This window comes from Cygnus olor, chromosome 3 (assembly GCF_009769625.2).
Source record: "Cygnus olor isolate bCygOlo1 chromosome 3, bCygOlo1.pri.v2, whole genome shotgun sequence".
Classification (NCBI taxonomy): Eukaryota; Metazoa; Chordata; class Aves; order Anseriformes; family Anatidae; genus Cygnus; species Cygnus olor.
Genome location: NC_049171.1, coordinates 103,674,421 through 103,695,599, shown reverse-complemented (window position 1 = coordinate 103,695,599; position 21,179 = coordinate 103,674,421). Strand labels below are relative to the sequence as shown.

The window sequence follows — 21,179 nt, the reverse complement described above, 5'->3', positions numbered from 1 at the left end:
AAAACTTGCTTAGGAGAAACCAATTTTTTTCATTTTCTTTAAAAAAAAAACCATCACGTATGAGTCAAAACTGACCCATTTCAAGGGGCAAAAAAGGTTTTCCTAAACCCTTTCCCAGCTCTTCTCATCATTTCAAGTCCTGACATATATTGCAAGATTTTCCTCTTTTCCAGCTACTTCCAGTGCTAAAAATATCCACCTGCAAAACGTACTGGTACTTCTTGCTACTCATTTGGCAAAATTTCTCCATCAGTCTCCCAGTGGACCTTGGTGTCCCATTCCTATGGCCACATGAGTAAATACCAGCAGTGCCAGAATACACCTGATACACAGTTGTGTGCTGTTAGGGAAGTCACCAGTGCACTTCAACCCAAGGCAACAAACACCTCCCTAGGCATCAGGGAACAGCCCGAAGGGAACAGCCCGAAGTACAGGTTAGGTGAGATCCTCACACACATCCAGGACAGCCCAAAGCTGGTCACGTGGGCCACATCAGATGGCTTTTCAATAGCTAGAGCACAGGCTCCTCATCCAGTTTAGATCAACATAACTTTGTTGAAGCTGGAAGAGCTCCATTGATTTCTGTCTGCAGGGGATCCAGCCCAGGGAGCTGAAAGTCAGAAGAGGGCTGAGGTGCTTAAATTTAGGAAGGACTGTTGCCAGGGATTAGCTTAAGCTTTTCTCAAGGAAGCCAGTGTTTGAAAGGGAGTGCTCGCCTTCTGGCTGTCATGGCAGAGAAACAGAAAAAAGTGGTGAGGCTGGTACATTTGCCATTAGGCTTGTAAGCCAGCTGCCCTGATCAGCAGATTGGTTTTGGAGGCAGACAGAGCAATAATGCAGTTTCTAGACAGAAAACAAGACAGTGCCAAAAACTGCTGATGCAACAAAATGCTTCTGGCCTTCTCTACCTTCCAGCCTGCTCAGATTTCACTTGGGAATGTAGCAAAACCTGGGAGAGGTTTCCCAGGAGACTTCCCAGTTCCTTTACTGTTGGGAGGAGGGTAGCTCTGCTCACCCCCATTATTTGCCAGTAGTATGTATGTTTTAAGACCCTCAGATCAGAGTACCAGTGAGAATCAGGGAAGGGAAGGGGTAGCAAAGCAGCTTTCTGGGAAAGTACAAATGCAGAAGATATGGCAGGCATTCCTGCCCTGCCCATCCCATGTGAACCAGCAGCATTTCTAAAAATAGGAAATTCCTCTTGATGGGAACGTCAGAAGTCTGTCTTTTCCTATTAAGAACATTAATTAATCTATACAGTGCCAGCTTAGCAATCCATCAGGGCTCATCATGTGCCCTGTTGCATCCATGCTTCAGGGACCAGAAGCAAGGAAACTGTCTTTCCAGGAACAATTCAGGGGCCAAGACCAGGTTCTGAAGCCTCTCATCTGTTTGAACTACACTGACTTAACTTCACTGCCTGTTTGCTGTTGTAAAGGCTAACATGACAGATAAATGCAATACCTTCCCCAGTGGGCAGGCAGCACTGAGAAGCACCAGTGTGCCTGTGTTAGAGCTAGCAGCAGTCAGCTTCATACAGCTGGGCTTTCCAAATGGGTGGCAAACTTTCCTCCAAGGAAAGCCACATAAGACAGAAGCAGAACTCTGCCCTGGCTCTCTTCCAGGACAACACTACATGATCTCATATGCACCACCTTCCCCACACAGAGCAGTCCATGTTGTTTCCCACTAGCAGACGTGCAGGTCTAGGCCTGTTAAGCAGCAAAGGGGGATGCAATCTGTCATCTGAAATCCACATCTCCTGCACATGCAATGAGATCACCAGCACTGATACAGCTTCTGCTGTACTCAGATTTTGGTAAAAAGGTGTAGCCAAGGAGCTGCCTGCACTGGTCTGTCATACTGAGCTCCTGTGACTTGTATGCTCCTTTGTGAGAGGCACCCGTGGTATCATGGGTATGGTAGCTAGATCCCTAGGATACACAGATTTACATTTACAAGCCTGGTGAGAAGTATTCCCAGGATGTCATGGCACAAAGCAACCTGGTTATCACTGCTTCTGTACTCACCTTGCCTAGAGAGCAATCATTTCTCCTCTGGTCTTTATTACATACTTTGTTCACATATAAAGAATGTCATCAGATTTCCCTGTCCCTCACTCCAGGTCCTTTTTTTTTTTTTTTAATTTATTGCAACAGCAGGCTGCAGAGATACTCATAGGAGGGAGAGTTGTATGTACCAAAGCAACACAGTCTTGGTTACTCTGACAATTTTGGTAACAATACGGATGCTATCCATTTGCAAAGCACTGTTCAGGTGTCACATGATGAGCCCTCACCATCCTGCTGGGATGGAAGATGAGAAAGGGAGGAACTGTACTGAAATAAATGAGGACAAAGGGGAGGACCACAGATCAGGTCGTTCAGTACAGCAGAACCAAGACAGGAGCTAGGACTTACTCATAATTCATCATCTTGTGCAGTCACTAACTGAGCCACCTGGTAACAGCAGCTCAGGCACCTCAGTAGCAGTGCAACCCTGGACAATGAGCTTCACAGACTCTGCTAACCATCAGTCTTGACCTACACACGCCCTGAGCTAAGCAGATCCAAGTCTGCCAAGTTAAACAATGCCATTGCCAAATAGTATTTGATCCCTGTTTTAGGGTCATACTTCCTGAATACATGCTGAACACTTCATCTTCACCCGATGTATGTCACCTCCTCCCTTTCCTGCATTATTAGCAATGAGCACAAGGTCACAGTCAAGAGATGAGGACTGACAGTGTCATTCCCCAGCAGCTTTCTTTCATAGAATCAAAGAATGAGTTAGGTTGGAAGGGACCTTAAAATATCATCTAATTCCAACCCCCCTGCCACTACTAGACCAGGCTGGTCAAAGCCCCATCCAGCCTGGCCTTGAACACCTCCAGGGATCCAAGCCATCCACAGCTTCTCTGGGCAACCTGTTCCAGAGCCTCACCACCCTTACATTAAAGAACTTCTTCCTAATGTCTAATCTAAATCTACCCTTTTTGAGTTTGAAGCCATTCCCCGTTCTCTTATCACTAGGACCCGCTGACAAATAGTCCCTTTTTAGGTACTGGAAAGTTGCTGGTCTCCCTGGAGCTTTTTCTTCTCCAGGCTAAACAACCCCAACTCCTTCAACCTGTCTTCATAGGAGAGGTGCTCCAGTCCCTTGATCATCTTTCTCACCCTCTTCTTGACTCTAATACTTTCTTGTCCTTCTTGTGCTGGGGGACCCCGAGCTGAATGCAGTACTCCAGATGGGGTCTTACAAGGGCAGGGTAGAGAGCAAGAATCACCTCCCTCAACCTGCTAGCCAGTCCTCCTTTGATACAGCCCAGGATATGGTTGGCTTTCTGGGCTGCAAGCGCACGCTGCTGGCTCATGTTAAGCTTCTCATTAACCAACACCCTCAAGTCCTCATCAGGGCATGTTCTTTCCAGTACATGCTATTCCAGCCTTTTTCCAGCCTTCCACGCAGTTCCATTCTGCTGACTGCAGTGCAGCCCAGGCTTCCCATCGCCAAGGGAAAACATACTAGCCTTGTTCTCCCTCTTGGGAAGGAAAACTTCCCAATTACCAGTAGCTTCGCTCTGGGATATTTAGTTACTCACCAGCCTGACAGTGAAGGGAAAAACGTAAATGAATAACAGTCTTGGGCAATTGCAGAGCTCTCAGACTGTGTTTTGAACAGCCATAGTTGGAAGAGAAAGCAAACACCAAGAGAACTGATGTTGTTATAGAATCGTAGAATAATGTTCTCCCACTTCATGAAATGTTTAGGGTACGATAGACTCACAGAGTCTTCAAGTTGGAAGGGACCCACAAGGATCATCAAGTCCATCTCCTGGGTCCCTGAAGGACCACAGAAAAAAAAAAAAAAAAACAACAGACCATGTGTCTGAGAGCATTGTCCAAATGCTTCTTGAACTCTGGCAGGCTTGGTGCCGTGACCACTTCCCTGGGGAGCCTGTTCTAGTGCCCAACCACCCACCCTCTCGGTGAAGAACCTTTTCCTGATATGCTGCCTGAACTTCCCCTGTTGCAGCTTCAAGCCATTCCCTCGGGTCCTATCGCTGGTCATCAGGAAGCAGAGCTCAGCACCTGCCTCTCCACTCCCGCTCATGAGGAAGCTGTAGACCACAATGAGGTCTCCCCTCAGCCTCCTCTTCTCCAGGCTGAACAATCCAAGTGACTTCGGCCACTTCTCCTATGTCTTCCCCTCTAGACCCTTTACCATCTTTGTAGCCCTCCTCTGGACACTCTCCAACAGTTTAATGTCCTTTTTGTACTGTGGTGCCCAGAACTGCACACAGTACTCGAGGTGAGGCCGCACCAGCGCAGAGTAGAGCGGGACAATCACTTCCCTCGACCACCTAACAGTGCTGTGCCTGATGCACCCCAGGGTACGGTTGGCCTTCCTGGCTGCCAGGGCACACTGCTGGCTCATATTCAGCTTGCTGTCAACCACAACCCCCAGATCCCTCTCTGCAGGGCTGCGCTCCAGTGTTTTGGTGCCCAGTCTGTACGTATAGCCAGGGTTGCCCCTTCCCAGATGCAGAATTCAGCACTTGCTCTTCATAAACTTCATACTGTTGGTGATTGCCCAGCTCTCTAATTTGCCCAGATCTCTCTGCAATGCCTCCCCACCCTTGACAGAGTCAGTAGCTCCACCCAATTTGGTATCCGCAAACTTGCTCAAAAAACCCTCAAGTCCTTCATCCAAATTGTTGATGAAAACATTGAAGAGGACTGGTCCTAAAATGGAGCCCTGGGGAACCCCACTAGTGACAAGTCGCCAGCCTGATGTAATCCCACTTACAAGAACGCTCTGGGCCTGACCCATCAGCCAATCATTCACCCATCTTACTAGGCTTTTATCTAACTATAGTCTGGTCATTTTGTCCAGAAGGATACTGTGAGAGACAATATCAAATACTTTACTGAAATCCAGAAAGATCACATCAACTGGCTTCCTTTGGTCTAGCTGGGTGACCTTGTCGTGGAAGGAAATTAAGTTTGTTAGATAAGACCTTTCCCTAGTGAACCCATGGTGGCTCTGACCAATGATTGTGTTGTCCCTTAGATGTTTTTCAGTGACTCCCAGAATAATCTTCTCCATAATTTCACAGGCCTGTAACTGCCAGGATCTTCTTTCTTGATCTTTCTTACCAATAGCAACAAGTTGTGTTTTTTTTTGTTGTTTTGTTTTTTTAAAAGTTTTGTCACGTGTTCTGGGAACAGTATGATATACCCTGAAAGCATTTAAAAAGGAGGCATTTCAAATATTTGCTATAATAGTCCCCTGTGATTATTTGTGTTTCACTCCACCCGGGAGGGTGAAAGTGCAGTGTGATGAGTTGTGGCCTCACAGTTCACTTCCATGACTACAGTGCAGTAGCAATGCTGCCAACTTCCCTGACTTTAGCATAGTCTCACACACATGCTGTCCCACTGAAAGGCAGTCACATAGTTCTGCAGTGACATAGCTCTGTGCTTCCTGTAAGAACAAAAATGAGCAGAAAACCTGCACACATCTGTCCCTTTTTATTTGTAGAGATATGTGAAGCCATGAGCCTGACTAACTCATCTAACCTGAAAGTAGGATGCAAACAAAAACTCAAGATTATATATATATTTTTTAGAGGAGACCGAGTTCGTTTTGTCTGAAGGAGAGGTGGAAAGAGAAGAGCTGTCCTCATGATTTGGGGTGGGAATACTGCTATGTTTTGCGTTTCCAAAACTGGAAGAGAAAAAATAAAATGCAAAAGAAATGAGATTAAGTATTTAGTTGTGCAAATAGAAGGGTCTGTGTTATTTATTTACTGTTTCTTCTAATCCCTGTTAATATATGGCAAGTCCTTTTTTTTTTTAAACCAAACAAGTTTGATTTTTTTAGAACTGTTGAATTTGTACATTTTATTGTCTGTCCCCTGTGCACTCCAGACATTTCCTAAGTATCTCCTCCATTAAGGAAGGACAGTCATGCCCAACAATATCTCAGTTTGCATTATTTTTGCACATCATGCACTCTTGCAGTGTCCTGAGTAACAGCAGAGGAGGACTGTTTCCTAGTCACTGGCAGCAACTATCGGTTGGTTACCTGAAGACTCTCAATACTGGTGGCCATTGCAGACCTGATTTTCAAGCATGAACTCTCCCAAGATTCAAACTGTTTATTGGGAGAACTCACTTTGTGTTTGGACACTATAGTGAAAAACCTCTTGAAATTCTGTCTGTGCATCAGCACTGCTCTGGAAAATTGGTATCTCTGGAAAACCTAGCCTGGATTCAGATACCTCCTGAGGTCTCAAAATCTGGCTATGGACTGTTCTGAGGATTGGTCTAGATACCATGAGATGCTCAGTGCATCTGTCACAAATTGTGTTCCTGCTCCGGCAGGGGGATTGGACTAGATGATCTTTCAAGGTCCCTTCCAATCCCTAACATTCTGTGATTCTGTGAAATAACAAAGATACAAATGAGTAACAGGTAAAGGGGAAAAGTTCTGTCGTGTGTACATAGAAGCTTACAGTTGTAAGAAGACTTGGCTCTGGACAATGTTTTCATCAGTTTTAGTCCACCTGAATTGAACTTGTCTAGTGAGATTTCACTTAGTTTCCACTGACATAAAGCAGGAGCCTCATCAGTCTCCTAGTCTCTTCTCAAGCATGAAACCATTGCTCTAGACAACATGAAAGCCAAAGTCCCTGGTATGCCACTCCAGATACTTATTCATGTAAATGTTAGCATTAGAAATTTGACACCAGCCCACATTTCCTAGCTGAGAACATTATGCAGATTTCCTGTGGAGAGCTGAGTCCCCTTACTTTTGCTTTGGAAACCTTTAAGCCTCCAAAATGGATGTAACATTTCCATTAATTCTTGGTACTGAGGGAGAGGAGGTGCAGAGCACTGTCTGGAGCATGCGGCTCCTATTGCTGTGAATCACCAGCTCTAGGACAGATGATTTCTTCAGGTATGGGCAAAGGCAGAACTAATCAGCAAGCTCTAGAAGCCTGCTCTAGAAATTATGACATATCATTCATAGAAGTATTCTCATCCTGTGGAATTTCTGTCTACTTCCCAACACACCCACAGACACACGTTACATAACTCTCTTTATATCCCATTGGAAGGCAGCCACTCCCAGAAAGGAAGCAGCTTTTTCACAAAGATGGTTTAGGATGAGCTGCAGTGAGGTATATGCAATATCCATCCCTTGCTTTTCATCATACTTTCTAATCCATTCCTGGCTTGTTTCACCAGCTCCTCACCTTGACAGAAACTTACCCAAATCACTGTTCTCTACTCTCCCCTGCCTCGGTTTCTGTCACCCACATCTGTACCATCCCTCCCTGAGTCTCACAACAGCCGCCCCTGCCTTGCTTCCCACTCACTTTGTGTGTCCTATTCATTTCATGTAGCACTTCCTCCTCCTTTCCTCCCTTTATTTCCTCCCTCTGACCATCACATTGTCTTATTGTTCCTTTGCTTACAGCTATCTGCCACACTCAGGAGGCACCTGCTCCTCTTGGTACATTCTCCTTTTCCAGCATGGACTGCCTGCTTGTTCAGCCTGGACAGAGTCTTTTCCCTGAAATGCTTTCCAGCAGGACATCACAATTACCAGCTAGACCCAGCCTCCAAACCGACTTCCGCAATTTAAAAACACAAACCAAGTAATTAGCTCCCTGGAATAGGTTTTAAATTTCATCTCTGAGAGCTGCTCCTTCTCTAGGTAGTCAGTATTTGTTCTTCCAGCTAACTACGACACACAATGCCAATCTATCAGTTGACACATAGGGACAGATGGAAACTGTATTAAAACTTCCCTCTTGAGGGCTGTGATCTAGTGGGCTTTCAGTCTCTGGAACACACCAGATTTAGATGGATAGTACGAAGGGAGCTCCCAGAGACTAAACTCACCAGGAAGGAGGTAAATTGCTAGAAGCAGTGGCACAGTTTAAAACTTTAGTGACAGCAAGCTGTCAGATACCTGCCACAAAAAAAAAGCAGCTTTGTGTTTTTCAACATTTCTTCATCTTACTTTCCTCGTTCCATCCCACCTGACCCCCACCACAGGGTCTGTGCCTGTAGTTCCACAAGACAGGAAATTCAGTAGTGTGCTTACCATCAGACAAAACCAATGCTGAACTGTTACATGGACACTCATTGCTGGTTTAAATGGCTTTAAAATGTTACAGCCAGGCAGGTTTTATGCTGGGTCTGGTATCATTTGTCTTCAAGGAGTCAACGTAAAGACTGTGTCATTCTTTGACTTGACAGAAAAGTAATTGCATAATCCTGCCATATCTTAGTTAAATACTTGCTGCCAGGTATTCCAACAGTGCACAGACAAGTATTCATAAAGCCACAGTCTGCCTTGCAGAGTCTAGGAGTCAGGGTGTCTGCAAGAAAATCGTTTTCTCTACAGGATGAATCTACTGACAGTCATCTGACTTGTCAGCTTTGTGTTAAATCTGTTGAATCCTTCTCATGCTGCCAGAATGGAATCTGCCCCCATGAAAGAATATCTGATAGAAGGAAATGGTATGTTCATCTTGCCCGTTTCTTCTAGTACTGTATAGATGGGATTCATTTTCTGTTCGTGTTCTTACGTGTTCTTCTTTCACAGCCTTCTCTGGAGGTTGTGAAACAATCCACATCAGCGGTATTAAAGCGTGTTTAAATAGGTACGTTTTTCAACAGAAGTAGAAGTGTAACCATAAACAACCAGGAATTACTGAAGAGAAAATTTTCCCCTTCACATTTTGTGTGAACATCCCTGTAATAATTCTTTTGCATTTATGCAACTTTGGCAAGCAGTTGGCTTCCCAAATGCCATTTAATTTCACAATAAACTGCTATGGTATGTGGATAGCTTCGCCCAACAGTGACACACTGCCAAATCTGGCTGCCTTTGTGAGAGGCCTTAGCAACACTCTACAACACTGAGATAGGGCATAAAAAAACATAACACATCCGCAGAGTTATTAATTCAACTTTGCAAATCAGGAGGGACACTCTGGACGGAAAACTCCTAATTTGATAGTAGGTCAAGATGAGTTCTTGGTCTAATCTCACACTGAAATAAACTGCCAGAAGAACGTAGAATCGGGCCCTATGCATCTGTGAAATAAAAATTGGGAAAAAAAATATGAAGTGAGGCTATAATGCTTAAATTTAGTTACGCAATGAGCCTTGCGTTTTCAGGTGTTCCAGCTCTGGTTTCAGCCAGGCAAAATGTCCTGAGTTCTCCATGCTATAGAGAAGTCCTCTGAAAATGAGTTCTGAACTAAACATTAAAATATTAGTTTAGCCTTATTTTTAAGTATCTTCACTAATAGCTTGCTTCCCCTTAGAGTTTTATACCCTGTCTCCGGCTATCCAAATGCTTCTCTGCTCCAGATCTACTCTTTTATATACTAAAAGCAAAACTAGAAAGTCAACCCTGTAGATTTCCCATGTGGGAATTCTCTAGGCCACTGTCTGTGTGGGAAAATACCATCACAGAGCTCTGAGAGTTGACTGCAAGTAGATGGTTGTAAACAGAGGTTTGTCCCGCCTGCCCTTTCTGCTTGTAAAGGAAAAACACACTCGCATTTTTTCTCCTCTTTTCTATCTCTGGAAAATTCTGTCACTTAGAAGCAAAATACGTACACCTTAGTTTTCCTGGCAAGTACCTCCGTACAGGAGAGTGCAGGTATGATTAGCACTTCATAGAGTTGCACACAGGGAGAGAAGTTTCTTGCTTAGCACCAAGAGGAAAGGCCTCACACATTCCCATAAATGCCAAAAGTGGGACGCATACAAGGAGAAGGAGTATGTGGGGATCAGGCTTCTGTCCCAGCACAGGTTGTAAGTCAGCACATGCTGTTGTGACTGCTCTGAAACATCAACATTTGCTACTTCTTAGGGCTTTGTTCTCTCTTAATAGAGATGTGCAGGACAGTTGTCAGTAGATTATCTCTAAACACACAAAGAAACTGGGAAAGAAGGATGCTCTGCTTATCAATCTAGACATCTGATGAACTCTACAAGGACATTCTAGACTAATTGTATGTTACTCTAGCAGCTAAGAACATATGAAGATCCCAGCATATATTAATTCCCTTTTCCTCTTGGGTAGAGCAACATTTTTGTCTGTGAATAGGAAATAGAGACTCAGAGAGCAGATACCTGACGTGCTGCTGTAGATCTTGGCTTGACACATCTTAAAATAAACAGATCAATGGAGCTAAGCAACTGAAGATCCTTTTAGACAAATCCTTGGGCAGACCTCAGCCTCCCAAGTCCTCCGCTAATACCAAAATTACAGTGCCACTTTTTCTTTCCTCTTTTCAAATGACTCCCTACCTTTACTGAATCACTGGAAGCTGTGCTGAGTGTCAGACGCAGACACCTTCCCCACCTCATCCGAGCCCCTGCTAAACACTCTGAAGAGCCTAGCAACAGTTGTTACTCTATTGCTGGAGGGAAACCATCCATGTTGGTCTGAGACAGGACATTGCTGTAACATTACTAGGTGCCCTAGAGAGTATGACTCAGTTTCTCCTTTGATCTTTCAAGGAAAGGCTAGAAAAAGCAGTCATGGTGCAATTCAAACACAAGCCAGCGTGACAAAAAGCATCCCAGTCAAGGAGACTTCATAAGATTCAATGCACAAACTTCTCCAAACAAAGTCACGCTAATTGTTTCCATGGTGAAAGAGCAAGCTGTATGGCTGCATACGCAGAATAAGCTATCCTGCCACTGATTTCCAGCACAGCCCAAGCCAAACTGACCATTAGGTATAGATGTGCATCCAGTGTTCAGCAAAGTTAGTGTTTTTTCCTCCAGTTGCAAATTCATTGATCTCCTCAGAGGGAGAACTTAGAGCCTGAACCAAGTCCAAGTGAGATAAGGTGTTGGGATTGATGCTGTTCTGCTGCCAGCATGTCCTAGTGCAATTTAGAAAAGAAATAAAGATAGCTTTAAAACAGCTACATGGTTAGACCCATGGAGATGAGCTCCTTACAGGCAAAATCTCTAAGGTTAAAAGACTGCTGACATCTGAAAGCAAGCAGAACCAACTTTATTTCAACTATAAGGTCTGATTCATGAGAATGTGTGAGGTCAGACACATGGACTGGACAAGTCACATAAATATAGTTTATTGACTGTTGAGCAGGTCTCCCTTAAAGGTAATACTAGCTGAATTCTCTGAAGCTCTCAGCATCAAACGTGAGGTGAGTGAAGAGCTAGGGACCAGTATCACTTGTTGCTGCTGGAAAAGACACCACCGCACATTAATGGAGTGACAAGCCAGTGGCCTTCTGCTCTATGATTTCTGTAGATCCCATGGAAGAAAGCTGGGCAAGCTGTTTAAATTGCAGAGCACATTTGTCTCCTCTCACCCCTTTGTTTGTTATGAGTAAACTATAACCAACTGAGACAAAACACAGCCTCGTAATAGTACTTTGCAGTTGTAAAGAAGTTCTTAGTAGCAAACAGCTAACATGAATTCATATATCTGAAAAGAAAGGTTCACATGGGCTTTGTTCCTGACTTCAGAGCCAGGGTTTCACCCTGATTTGCTTAAAGTCACAAGATAAAAAAGGCCAGTGGCTAAAATCAAAATCAGAGCTCTGCAGTCCTCCCTTCCATAGCCCTCATCTAAAGAGTAGGATGCATTATTTGTGCTCTAGGAGAGTTGAGAGAATAGAGGGGGGAAAAAAAGGAGTGGGGAAGGCACTGAATTAGTTCTTATACATTTATTCATGAAAGCTAAGACTGAAAAATTATGTTCAAGGATTTGAATGCAAATAGCACGTGCTCTGTCCTGATTATTCCTGCCCACCAGGAAAAAAGCTGTGTTGCAAAGCAGTACTGGTAAAGGTGTTTTAATGAGGACAGTTCTCTTAACAGAGTGCAGCACTCTGGCAACACAGATAACCCCAAGTCTTGCACAGCATAAGAGAGCCTTATAGAGCAGAGAGAGAGAGCACCAATCTCTTGGTGAGGCTTTAAAAAAGATGTAGAAACACCACAGAGCTAGGGGAAGAAAAAAAAATAAAGGTTGTTTTGTTGCTGTCATTTTTAAAACGTACACACATTATTTATCGTGCCTTTATCCTTAGTTCTGAAATAAGTGAAATTTGAAACTAGTGTGTTTAGTTTGAGTCCAGCTCTGCTGTTCATGGCAATACTGCCTAAGTAGCAAGTACTTAGCAAAGTAAACAATTAATTTTGCTTCATGCACATGCAGCAGATGTGAGAGGATGATTACTCAGCCATGACAGGTTATTTGCATCCTGGGCTTTGAATTGTATGGGACAGTCACACAACTAGACTAGACCTGAGTGTTATTAAGCAGTAGAGATATAAATCTCAAACCGGTCTGGGTGCAAACACTAATTATCTAGCTTTCTACTGCATTTGTAGGCTTTGCTGATGGCCAGTAATTCAGAAATTAGACATCCCTGTCTTGTTACATGCAAAACTTCTGCAGTAGCTGTTTGAACATAGCAGTTTGCCTAAGATGTACATTTGAACAAAGCATTTGTAACATGAGTTCAGGACTTCCTGGGTGATCTCTTAATCTGGAGAAGATGAGAACCATCCTTAAATGTGCAAGTCTTAGATGTTTCAGAATGAAGAGCACTTCCCTCTCCACCCTCTTTGTGGCAAAGAATGAGGTTTCTTGTTCACTTTATCAAGCTACTTGAGCTGCTAGGAGAAAGTTTTGTCTTTGCAAGTATACCCTCAGATGGCATGATTCAGGTATGACCACCAGGCTTCTCTACACCTGTGCATGTGTATCTCTGCTCTTCCTCCGTCCCTTGTAGGTTACGACTTTGCTGCTGTCCTGGAGTGGTTTGCGGAGCGGGTTGACCGCATCATTCTTCTTTTTGATGCGCACAAGCTGGACATCTCAGATGAATTCTCTGAGGTCATCAAGGCCCTGAAGAACCACGAGGACAAGATGAGAGTTGTTCTCAACAAAGCTGACCAAATAGAGACCCAGCAGTTGATGAGGGTGTACGGTGCCCTTATGTGGTCCCTGGGAAAGATTGTCAACACTCCTGAGGTCATCAGGGTCTATATTGGCTCCTTCTGGTCCCATCCGTTGCTTATCCCTGACAACCGAAAGTTGTTTGAAGCAGAGGAGCAGGACCTGTTCAGGGATATCCAGAGCCTTCCCCGCAACGCAGCCCTAAGGAAGCTGAATGATCTCATCAAGCGGGCACGGCTGGCCAAGGTGGGTATTGACACAGGAGAGCCCAGGCACTCAGTTTGGGCTGTATGCAGTACGCAGGGTATGGGAAAGTGGTTTTGGCTGGTCTAGCTTGCATAGCTGGTGGATCCTACTGCTCTTCTTCCCCTTCTTACTTCACTCAGAGGCCTAGTGTGTTTGTCCTATGCACTTCAAGGAAGAATATTCCTCCTTTGCTTAGTGCATCAGTTATAACAGGCCTGAGTGAAGAGTTGCTCACAGATCAAAGAAGGTAGCACCTGAGGGGATGTAGAAAGCAGCTGCACTGTGCTGGCAACTTGAGAATTAAAACCAATTCCATGTGTCAGAATCACACACCAAGGGAAGTAAGAGTCTGGAGGTCGTTTGCCTTAAAGAGAGAAACCTAGATGGATGCAGAGGACATGGAGAGTGACAGGAATGGCAGATAAGCCTTCCACAAACATGAAATATATATATACACACACACACACACATATATGTATATATCAAGGGCACTGCCAGAAATTCCATTTCTGATTATTTAGAATGAGCTGAGTTAAGCTCTCCAGAGCACAGGGAGCAGACCCATATCAACTGAGAAAGAGAGACTGAAAGATGCCCAAAAGCCTTCTGTGAAAGAGAAAAAGCTTCCCCCACCCCCGCATCCACAAAATAAAGATGTGTCAGAATATTTCATATAAAATTCACTGCCATCAGTCACTTCTGCTGGGGATACTAGAATAGATTCTGCCTTCCAGAATCACCAGTGCTAACAGGAAGTATAATATGAACTGAATTTCATGAAAGCTGTTGTTCTGGGTCTGTACAGTCCTCGTACAGAGTACCAGAGTACTCAGTAGCATAATGTCATGTAAGTCAAAGGCTCATTCCTATATTAAACAAAGTTTGGAGTTCTAGAACCTGTATGTTTGGACACAGCTGAGCAGCACTTAGCACTAGAGTGATAATCAGCAGATACAGGCATGCTGAGAAGCTAAGCTGGCTCCTCAGGATGGGACAAGATGGGTTGACTCCTACACACAGGTACTGTCTGTTGGGAAAACCATGATGTGTTCTTTAGCACTTGTCTTTTTCATTCCATATCATTTAATGCCCTTCAGGTCCATGCCTACATCATCAGCTCTCTAAAGAAGGAAATGCCCTCCGTGTTTGGGAAAGACAATAAAAAGAAAGAGCTTGTTAACAACTTGGGAGAGATTTATGCCCGCATTGAACGGGAACATCAGATCTCACCAGGAGACTTCCCTAATCTGAGAAAGATGCAGGTAAGTGGTGGTATCTTGTCCAGAGCACCGAACATACAAGGAAAGAGTAACTGCAGGGAATATGACAGAAGCCACAATACAGACCTTTATTATCATTGCCTATATGAAAGGCCTTTTGTGGTCTTGGAATGAGCCTTGAGCTGTGTGCAGACTATGTTTAGGCATAAACATTTTTTGCACATAGAGCTCATGTGAAGCTACAGCTGCCTTCATTTCTCAAGTCTTTGCCTAAATAGCATTTGACAACAAATCATTTGCTCTCTTTTTCTTTATTTTTAATTCCAGGCTCCATTTTCAGATTTTCTAGACCTAAGAATACTGCTAATCTATATTAAATAAAAAGATACATTTCCCAGAAGCCTATATACATGCATCTCCTCAGGAGCTGTATCTTTTTGTCCTCTACTTTGCTCTGTTTCTAGAAAGACTTGGGGATGAAGGAAGCAGTGAAAACTTAAAGCTCCCTATCTATTTTAAGCAGAGAAGCAGTTTTTCTGAGCTGCAAAGTTGAGGCCTGATTCAGTGTTCATACAAGTCAAAGACTTTAAAGGACCTTGGATCAGGGCCTTATATTGTATACTTGAACAATGCTGGGCAAAGCTACGTTGCTGTGTGGCTTCAGTCCAAGCAGAAACCTCTTTGCAGTTACTGGCTGCTGAAGCCATTATAAGCTCCCTATGGAAAACATAGCAGTTAATCATCTTTTTTAATAAAAATATATTTCACCTAAGTCCTTTAGAATGAGATCTGTAGAGTGTACCCAATAGAAGATCCCACTCACTGCTTGTTAAAACGTGTTTCAATGTTTAAAAAATAATTATGCCACTCTATTAGGAGTGAATAGACTGGATTTAATGGGTAGGGTGAAGGATGAAGTTGTAGGTTGTTTTACAGCTCTTTGAAGAGAGTTTTCTGCAGTCCCTGCTCAAACCACTTTTGCTTAGCTGTGAAAAAGCACAAAAATGGAGTCATTCTGTGAAGTTTGACTGTCTTTATGGCATCTGAAAGATGCACTGCATGATAACAAGGGATTTACCTGTAGAATAGTCTATTGCCAACGTGGCACTTCTTTACCAGAGGGGGTGGGGGTGGGAAATGCAGAGCACCAGCTAGAAGATGCAGCAAGAGCTGCACAACCAGCTTGCTTTGAACAATTTGGTTCTCAAGAAGAACACTCGTACATGGCCTGGAAAGGAAGTCTTACTCGCATATGGCCATCATCCAGGTCTTGGAGTAAATCACTTCCCTTTCTCTGTGCCATGTCAGCCCCACTTTGTAAGCAGGGGAGATTATTCTCTGCAGGACTTAAAGAGTATGTAAGAGCAAGGCCAGCCAGGGAAACCCTATCACATGCTGAGGAGCAGGGCTGTCAGAGGAGAGTGCTGTGCTCCCCACTCTTCTGCAATAGGTTTTTTGAGCCAGAGCCCACGCTGTGCTGTTACTGCCCTGTGCACAACCATGTCACTCACCTCTTGCTCCCCTGTCCCACTTTAAGGATCAGTTGCAGGCCCAAGATTTTAGCAAGTTCCAGCCTCTGAAGAGCAAGCTGCTGGAGACTGTGGAAGATATGCTGGCTAACGACATTGCCCAGCTCATGGTGCTTGTACGCCAGGAGGAGTCACAGCGGCCTACCCAGATGGTGAAGGGAGGAGCCTTCGAGGGCACGCTACATGGTCCGTTTGGCCATGGCTACGGCGAAGGCGCTGGCGAAGGGATTGATGATGCTGAGTGGGTAGTGGCCAGGGACAAGCCCATGTATGATGAGATCTTCTATACGCTCTCACCTGTTGATGGTAAAATAACTGGTGCCAATGCAAAGAAGGAGATGGTAAGGTCTAAGCTGCCCAACACAGTGCTGGGAAAGATATGGAAACTGGCTGACATTGACAAAGATGGCATGCTGGATGATGAGGAGTTTGCCTTGGCAAATCATCTCATTAAAGTCAAGTTGGAGGGTCATGAGCTGCCAAATGAGCTACCTTCCCATCTCCTCCCTCCATCCAAAAGGAAAATAACAGAATGAAAGGAAGGTTGCAAGGGAGAGGGAAAGGGAGGGGAGAAAGATCTAGAAAAACATGTTTACTTAAATTATACCTTTAGATGTGAGGTCACCTTTCAATTTATACCTATTTTGCTGTATGAAGAAAAAACTAAAGCAGAACAAAAAGTCCAATCATTCTTCATGATGATATGCAATTCACTCTTCCAGTGTAATGTCCCTGCTTTCTAATGTGTAGTCTGTAAACATGAAGGTGAAGAAAGGACACTGAGACTAGGATAACCTGGTAAGCAGGATAGAAGGAAAACCTCAAGTGGGCTGCATCTTTTGAGAGTGGAATTGGCACTAACAGAAATCTGCTAACCACCAGTGTCACTCCTGAGCTTTGACTGCACATTGTGCTGTTTATTGGTCTTGCAAACCTAATGAGACAGATCCTTGATAGCAAAGAAGAAACCACAAAAAGGTCTCCAAGCTGTTAGCCAAATTAAGGAGTACCTCCTAATTAATAAGAAATTCCAAATTCTGAATCCCTGGGTTAAGAATTTTAGGAATCCGGTTCACTGTCAGATGCAAGTTCTACAAGCATTTCCCTGTCCTTAAAAAAATAAAGCAATCTGAAATGGCTCTCAATTGGACATCTTGAGTTCTTCGTTATTTACTATGGGACAGGCACTAGGAATTCCAAGCACCTGTACCTCTCATCCATTCCCTGGCGGTGATTTATTTTCAAAGTATGGCCGAGAGAACAACCACTCTGAGTGAAACGGAAGGAGAATATACTAGAGTCAGACATCGGTGGGCTGGAAGGGGAGAAACCCAGGACTCTACCCCCAGGCTCACTGATTGTTTCACAAGTGGATAGTGTTTTCTCCTTCAAAAGCCTTTGAACAACAGTGGTGTTCATCATTCCTGTGAAGCGATGTTTACTCATTGTGTGCAGTGAAAGCTAGTAGGTCCCATTCTTACTGTAAAGACAAGAACACAGAACACAGCACTGTCGGGTAGATGGTCCATCACGAGAGCAGAGAACACAGCGGGCAGAGCATGCTCCGCTACCTGTGCCCCCACAAATGTAACCTAAATGTCAACAGCCTTCATCTACCCTCCTCGTCACCACACAGTAACACTTTATCCCCTTCAGAACCTCTGCCCCGAGCCAAGAGACCTTCCCTGTCTCTTTAACGCTCTATAAAATTTCTCTTTTCAAGACCCGATTTTAGCAGAAATACGTAGATTTCCTATTTTGTTTCACACACCCGTGCACGGACACTTCTGTTTTTTGTTGTTGCTTTAAAGCAGCATTTTGTTCCAATTCCTGTTGTCACTTTATATAAGCTGAGCTCCTACTGTGATGAAAAAAACAATACAAGTATAACTTATTTTATATCTGTGTTCATATTATATAGAGAAATATATTGTGTATGTAGGATGTGCTTACTGCGTTACATTTATCACTTGTCTTAAAAATTAATACATTAACCGTTTTTGTACCCTGATCCTAAAACATTATTAAAAAGAAAGGCCAGATCTGTCTATTTCTTTACATAACAAGATTAAATACAGCTGAAAAGACAAAATTGATTTCTGTGTGCAACGAAATGAGTTCAGCACATTCCCAAACATGCATGTACAGATTTGCCCTGCTGGACTTGTGTGCACTGCTGAATGATTGGTTAGCATCTGCAGACACATCTCCTTTTCTGGCAGTCTGCTCACAAGCATGCGTTATACTTGCTGTAGCTAGTCGAACTGTACCCAAGATTCACCTTGTTCAACAGAAGTGGAAAAGTAACATCTAAATAAGTACTTCAGTAGGAAAAGGAATGTATTGAAAGTTTCCTCCTGCCGGTCACGGATGAAAATGCTACAGATTCATCAAGATCTAGAATGAACACCAAAAAAAAATTGATCTTAAATCTTGCTAGTTTTAATTTTACTTCTGTCTTCATCACTCTTTCTTTACATGTTTGTTGTGGTGGTCATTATCCCCTGAACAGGGCAGCGAGATGCACTGAGTGAGTGAGAGCAGTTGGAATAGTCCTGGGAAAGCACTTGGAAAAAGAGGGTGTGAGCAGAGTTTCCATTCAGCATTTGTACAGGATGAGAGGGAGGAAATCGTAGGGTGGAGAGCAAAAAGCAACAAACAAAGGTTTAGAGAGAAATCAGCAGACTATCTTCTCAATCCAGTTTACCTACCCAATGGCCCCAGTTTAACCACCATGTGCACATCAGCTAATGCTAGAACTCTGACAGCTCAGGTCAAGCACACAAAACAATACCGCAGCACTGTGGCAGGGGGGTTTCTTTCAGCACTTGTTCAAAAGCCACTTGTCACAGTCAGACTGGAACTTCCCTGGTCATCTCGGAGGACAAAACCAAAAGCATTTCAGTGACAAAGACAGTTACTTACTATGATTGCTTTGTGGTTCAACAACAATGCACAAGACATCTCTTAAAGTGGAGGGAGCAGGACAGCAACTTGAGATGCTGTTTCCAGAGCTGCAATTTACATATAGTCCTCCATACTCACACAAGTTCATACAAAAGATTTCAATCATATTAAGCGCTTTAGGAAATAAAAGGTAACTCAAGCATCCTGAGATTCTCTGTACAAAAACAAAACAACAACAACAAAAAAAACAGAAGCCTCCAATGTGGCCATGAATAGGTCCACATTTTTCTGCGCCCATCTCCACAGACAGCAGCTGCAGCTGTCATCACTCCCCACCCCCTTTCTCTTACTTGGAGTTATGACTATTAGGGTAACCTCGCACTATTCGGCACACATGTGGGAAAGATAATGGTTTCCTAAGTGCACCAGGACTCCAGGCTGTTCGTGCAGCCTTCTGAAGGGTTCTCGCCAGTTCACAGAACCACGCTCTTGAAAGTGACTGTGTGCACCCAGCAGTGCTTCCTTTTTCTAGGAGCATTTCTCAACCACTGAACAAGGTTTCCCCAGGAAGTTGTACAGAGGAACCTATGCATTTGCTTACGGCTGTGGGTAGGGGATTGTATCACGTGAACACACTGGTATCACTCTTCTGATCCTCTCATACTCCCCTCTGCCTGTCCTCAGGCAGAAGAACTTTCGCAAGGTCAGAAGAACAAACCCCTTCTTTCTCTCAATAGGAAGCATACTTGGTCTTCCTCTTTCTGTTCCTTTCTGGGAAGAATTTAGAGAAAAAAAATCTGAAAATACATGCTCTGGGCTTCATTAAAATGAAGATTTCCACTGTGGAACTGGACAGTTTGGCTGAACGACACTGTACAACCACATATATGAGGGGAAGGGTAGTAATTACACTACGTTCACTGAATAAAGCTTCAGGAGGGGTGTAGTCTAACAAGAACCAATTATCTCTGTGAGCTGGATCTTGGCCAGGATGTTGGAGTTCAGAGGGATTTGCAATCAAACAAAAGGATAGAATCACTTTTTCCATCACCTTAAGTTCTGATGTAAACTTCATACAACAATGAAATTCAGATTTAAATCTGAAAACTGTTCTTTAACTTGCTCTCGCTGTTCCTTAATGTTTTGTCCATATGATAACAACCTCTGGCTGGGGAACACAGAGTTACAGACGATTTGGTCTTACGTAGATTGACAACGTTCCAACAACGCCCAGTGAGAACTGGGGAAAAACTTCTCCAAAATTAATCTAAGAGCACCTCATTGATAACTTTCTCCTGTGCTATTATTTCAGTGTTTCTCTTACTATAAGGACAGCTGTGGGAAGAGGGTTTAGGTGACTCCATATTTACACAGATCAAGGGACACAATTAACTATCTAACCTCTTCTTAGGCTTATAAGACCTCATATCCTTCAAAGCTTGAGAGGTGTATGTTTGGAGACACTTGTGGAGAGCAGCACTGAGGAGAGGAACAGCTCGATTACAACATCCACATTTACTATTGTGGATTTTTTGCAACGTAGCATCTTTTTTCCCTTTCCTTCATTGTGCGTAGAGACCTTTCTGGTTTTATTCTCCTTATACAGACTGGGCAGAGAACAAGGCTCAGTTTAGAAACTTGACCTACTAATAAGTTCAAAGCTAGTGCAGGCAAGTCAATCACCGGGTAGCTTTCCAAATCCCTCAGGCAGTGCAGACAAAGTATCAAAGCCACTATTTAAGGTGGGATGAACATAATTTGAAACAATTCATCTCTACCCAAATGGAAGAAAGCCCCAGCAGGCATGGCTCACATTCACCATGGCACACCCATTCCACTGCTCCCTTCGCTGGTCAGGAGCACAAACACTGTATGTATTGATAGAGTTTTAAATGGAAAAAGCAGCTAATTGCATCAGGTAAATAAGCATCAGCATTCCTCTCCAACTGTCTTTAAAGTTTCCCTGGCTCATCCTGCCAAATGGTAAGAGGAGGCTGATGGCCATCCTGTCTTCCAAGAAACCACGGCTCAAGTTACACCATAAAAGTGGCTGTGTACTTCCCAGGGATCAAACACTTCCCTACGGATCAAATACCGATGGTACACAAAGACCTACTTTTTCCCCCTGGTTCCAACATGCCTCAGCCGAGGCCTGTGGCAGGTGGCACATGCCATAACTAGCAACCATTCCTTGACAAAGCCATACATGCGCTTGCCTTGCCAACTGTAGCCATCAGAGATGCTATACAACAAAAGTAGTTCAATGTCTTGTAAGCATCCAGGACCACAGTCC

General features: G+C 43.8%; 1 protein-coding gene across 1 annotated transcript in view; it reads left to right on the top strand.

Moving 5' to 3' along the window:
• Positions 1 to 18,019, top strand: part of EHD3 (EH domain containing 3) — a 29,826-nt gene extending 11,807 nt beyond the window's left edge. Inside the window, exons 4-6 of the mRNA XM_040550743.1 lie at positions 12,818 to 13,230; positions 14,328 to 14,492; positions 15,988 to 18,019. Of these exons, the coding sequence (XP_040406677.1) occupies positions 12,818 to 13,230; positions 14,328 to 14,492; positions 15,988 to 16,515 (1,106 nt within the window). The 3' untranslated portion in view covers positions 16,516 to 18,019. The remainder of the gene's footprint in view (positions 1 to 12,817; positions 13,231 to 14,327; positions 14,493 to 15,987) is intronic.
• The last annotated feature ends 3,160 nt before the right edge of the window (positions 18,020 to 21,179 follow it).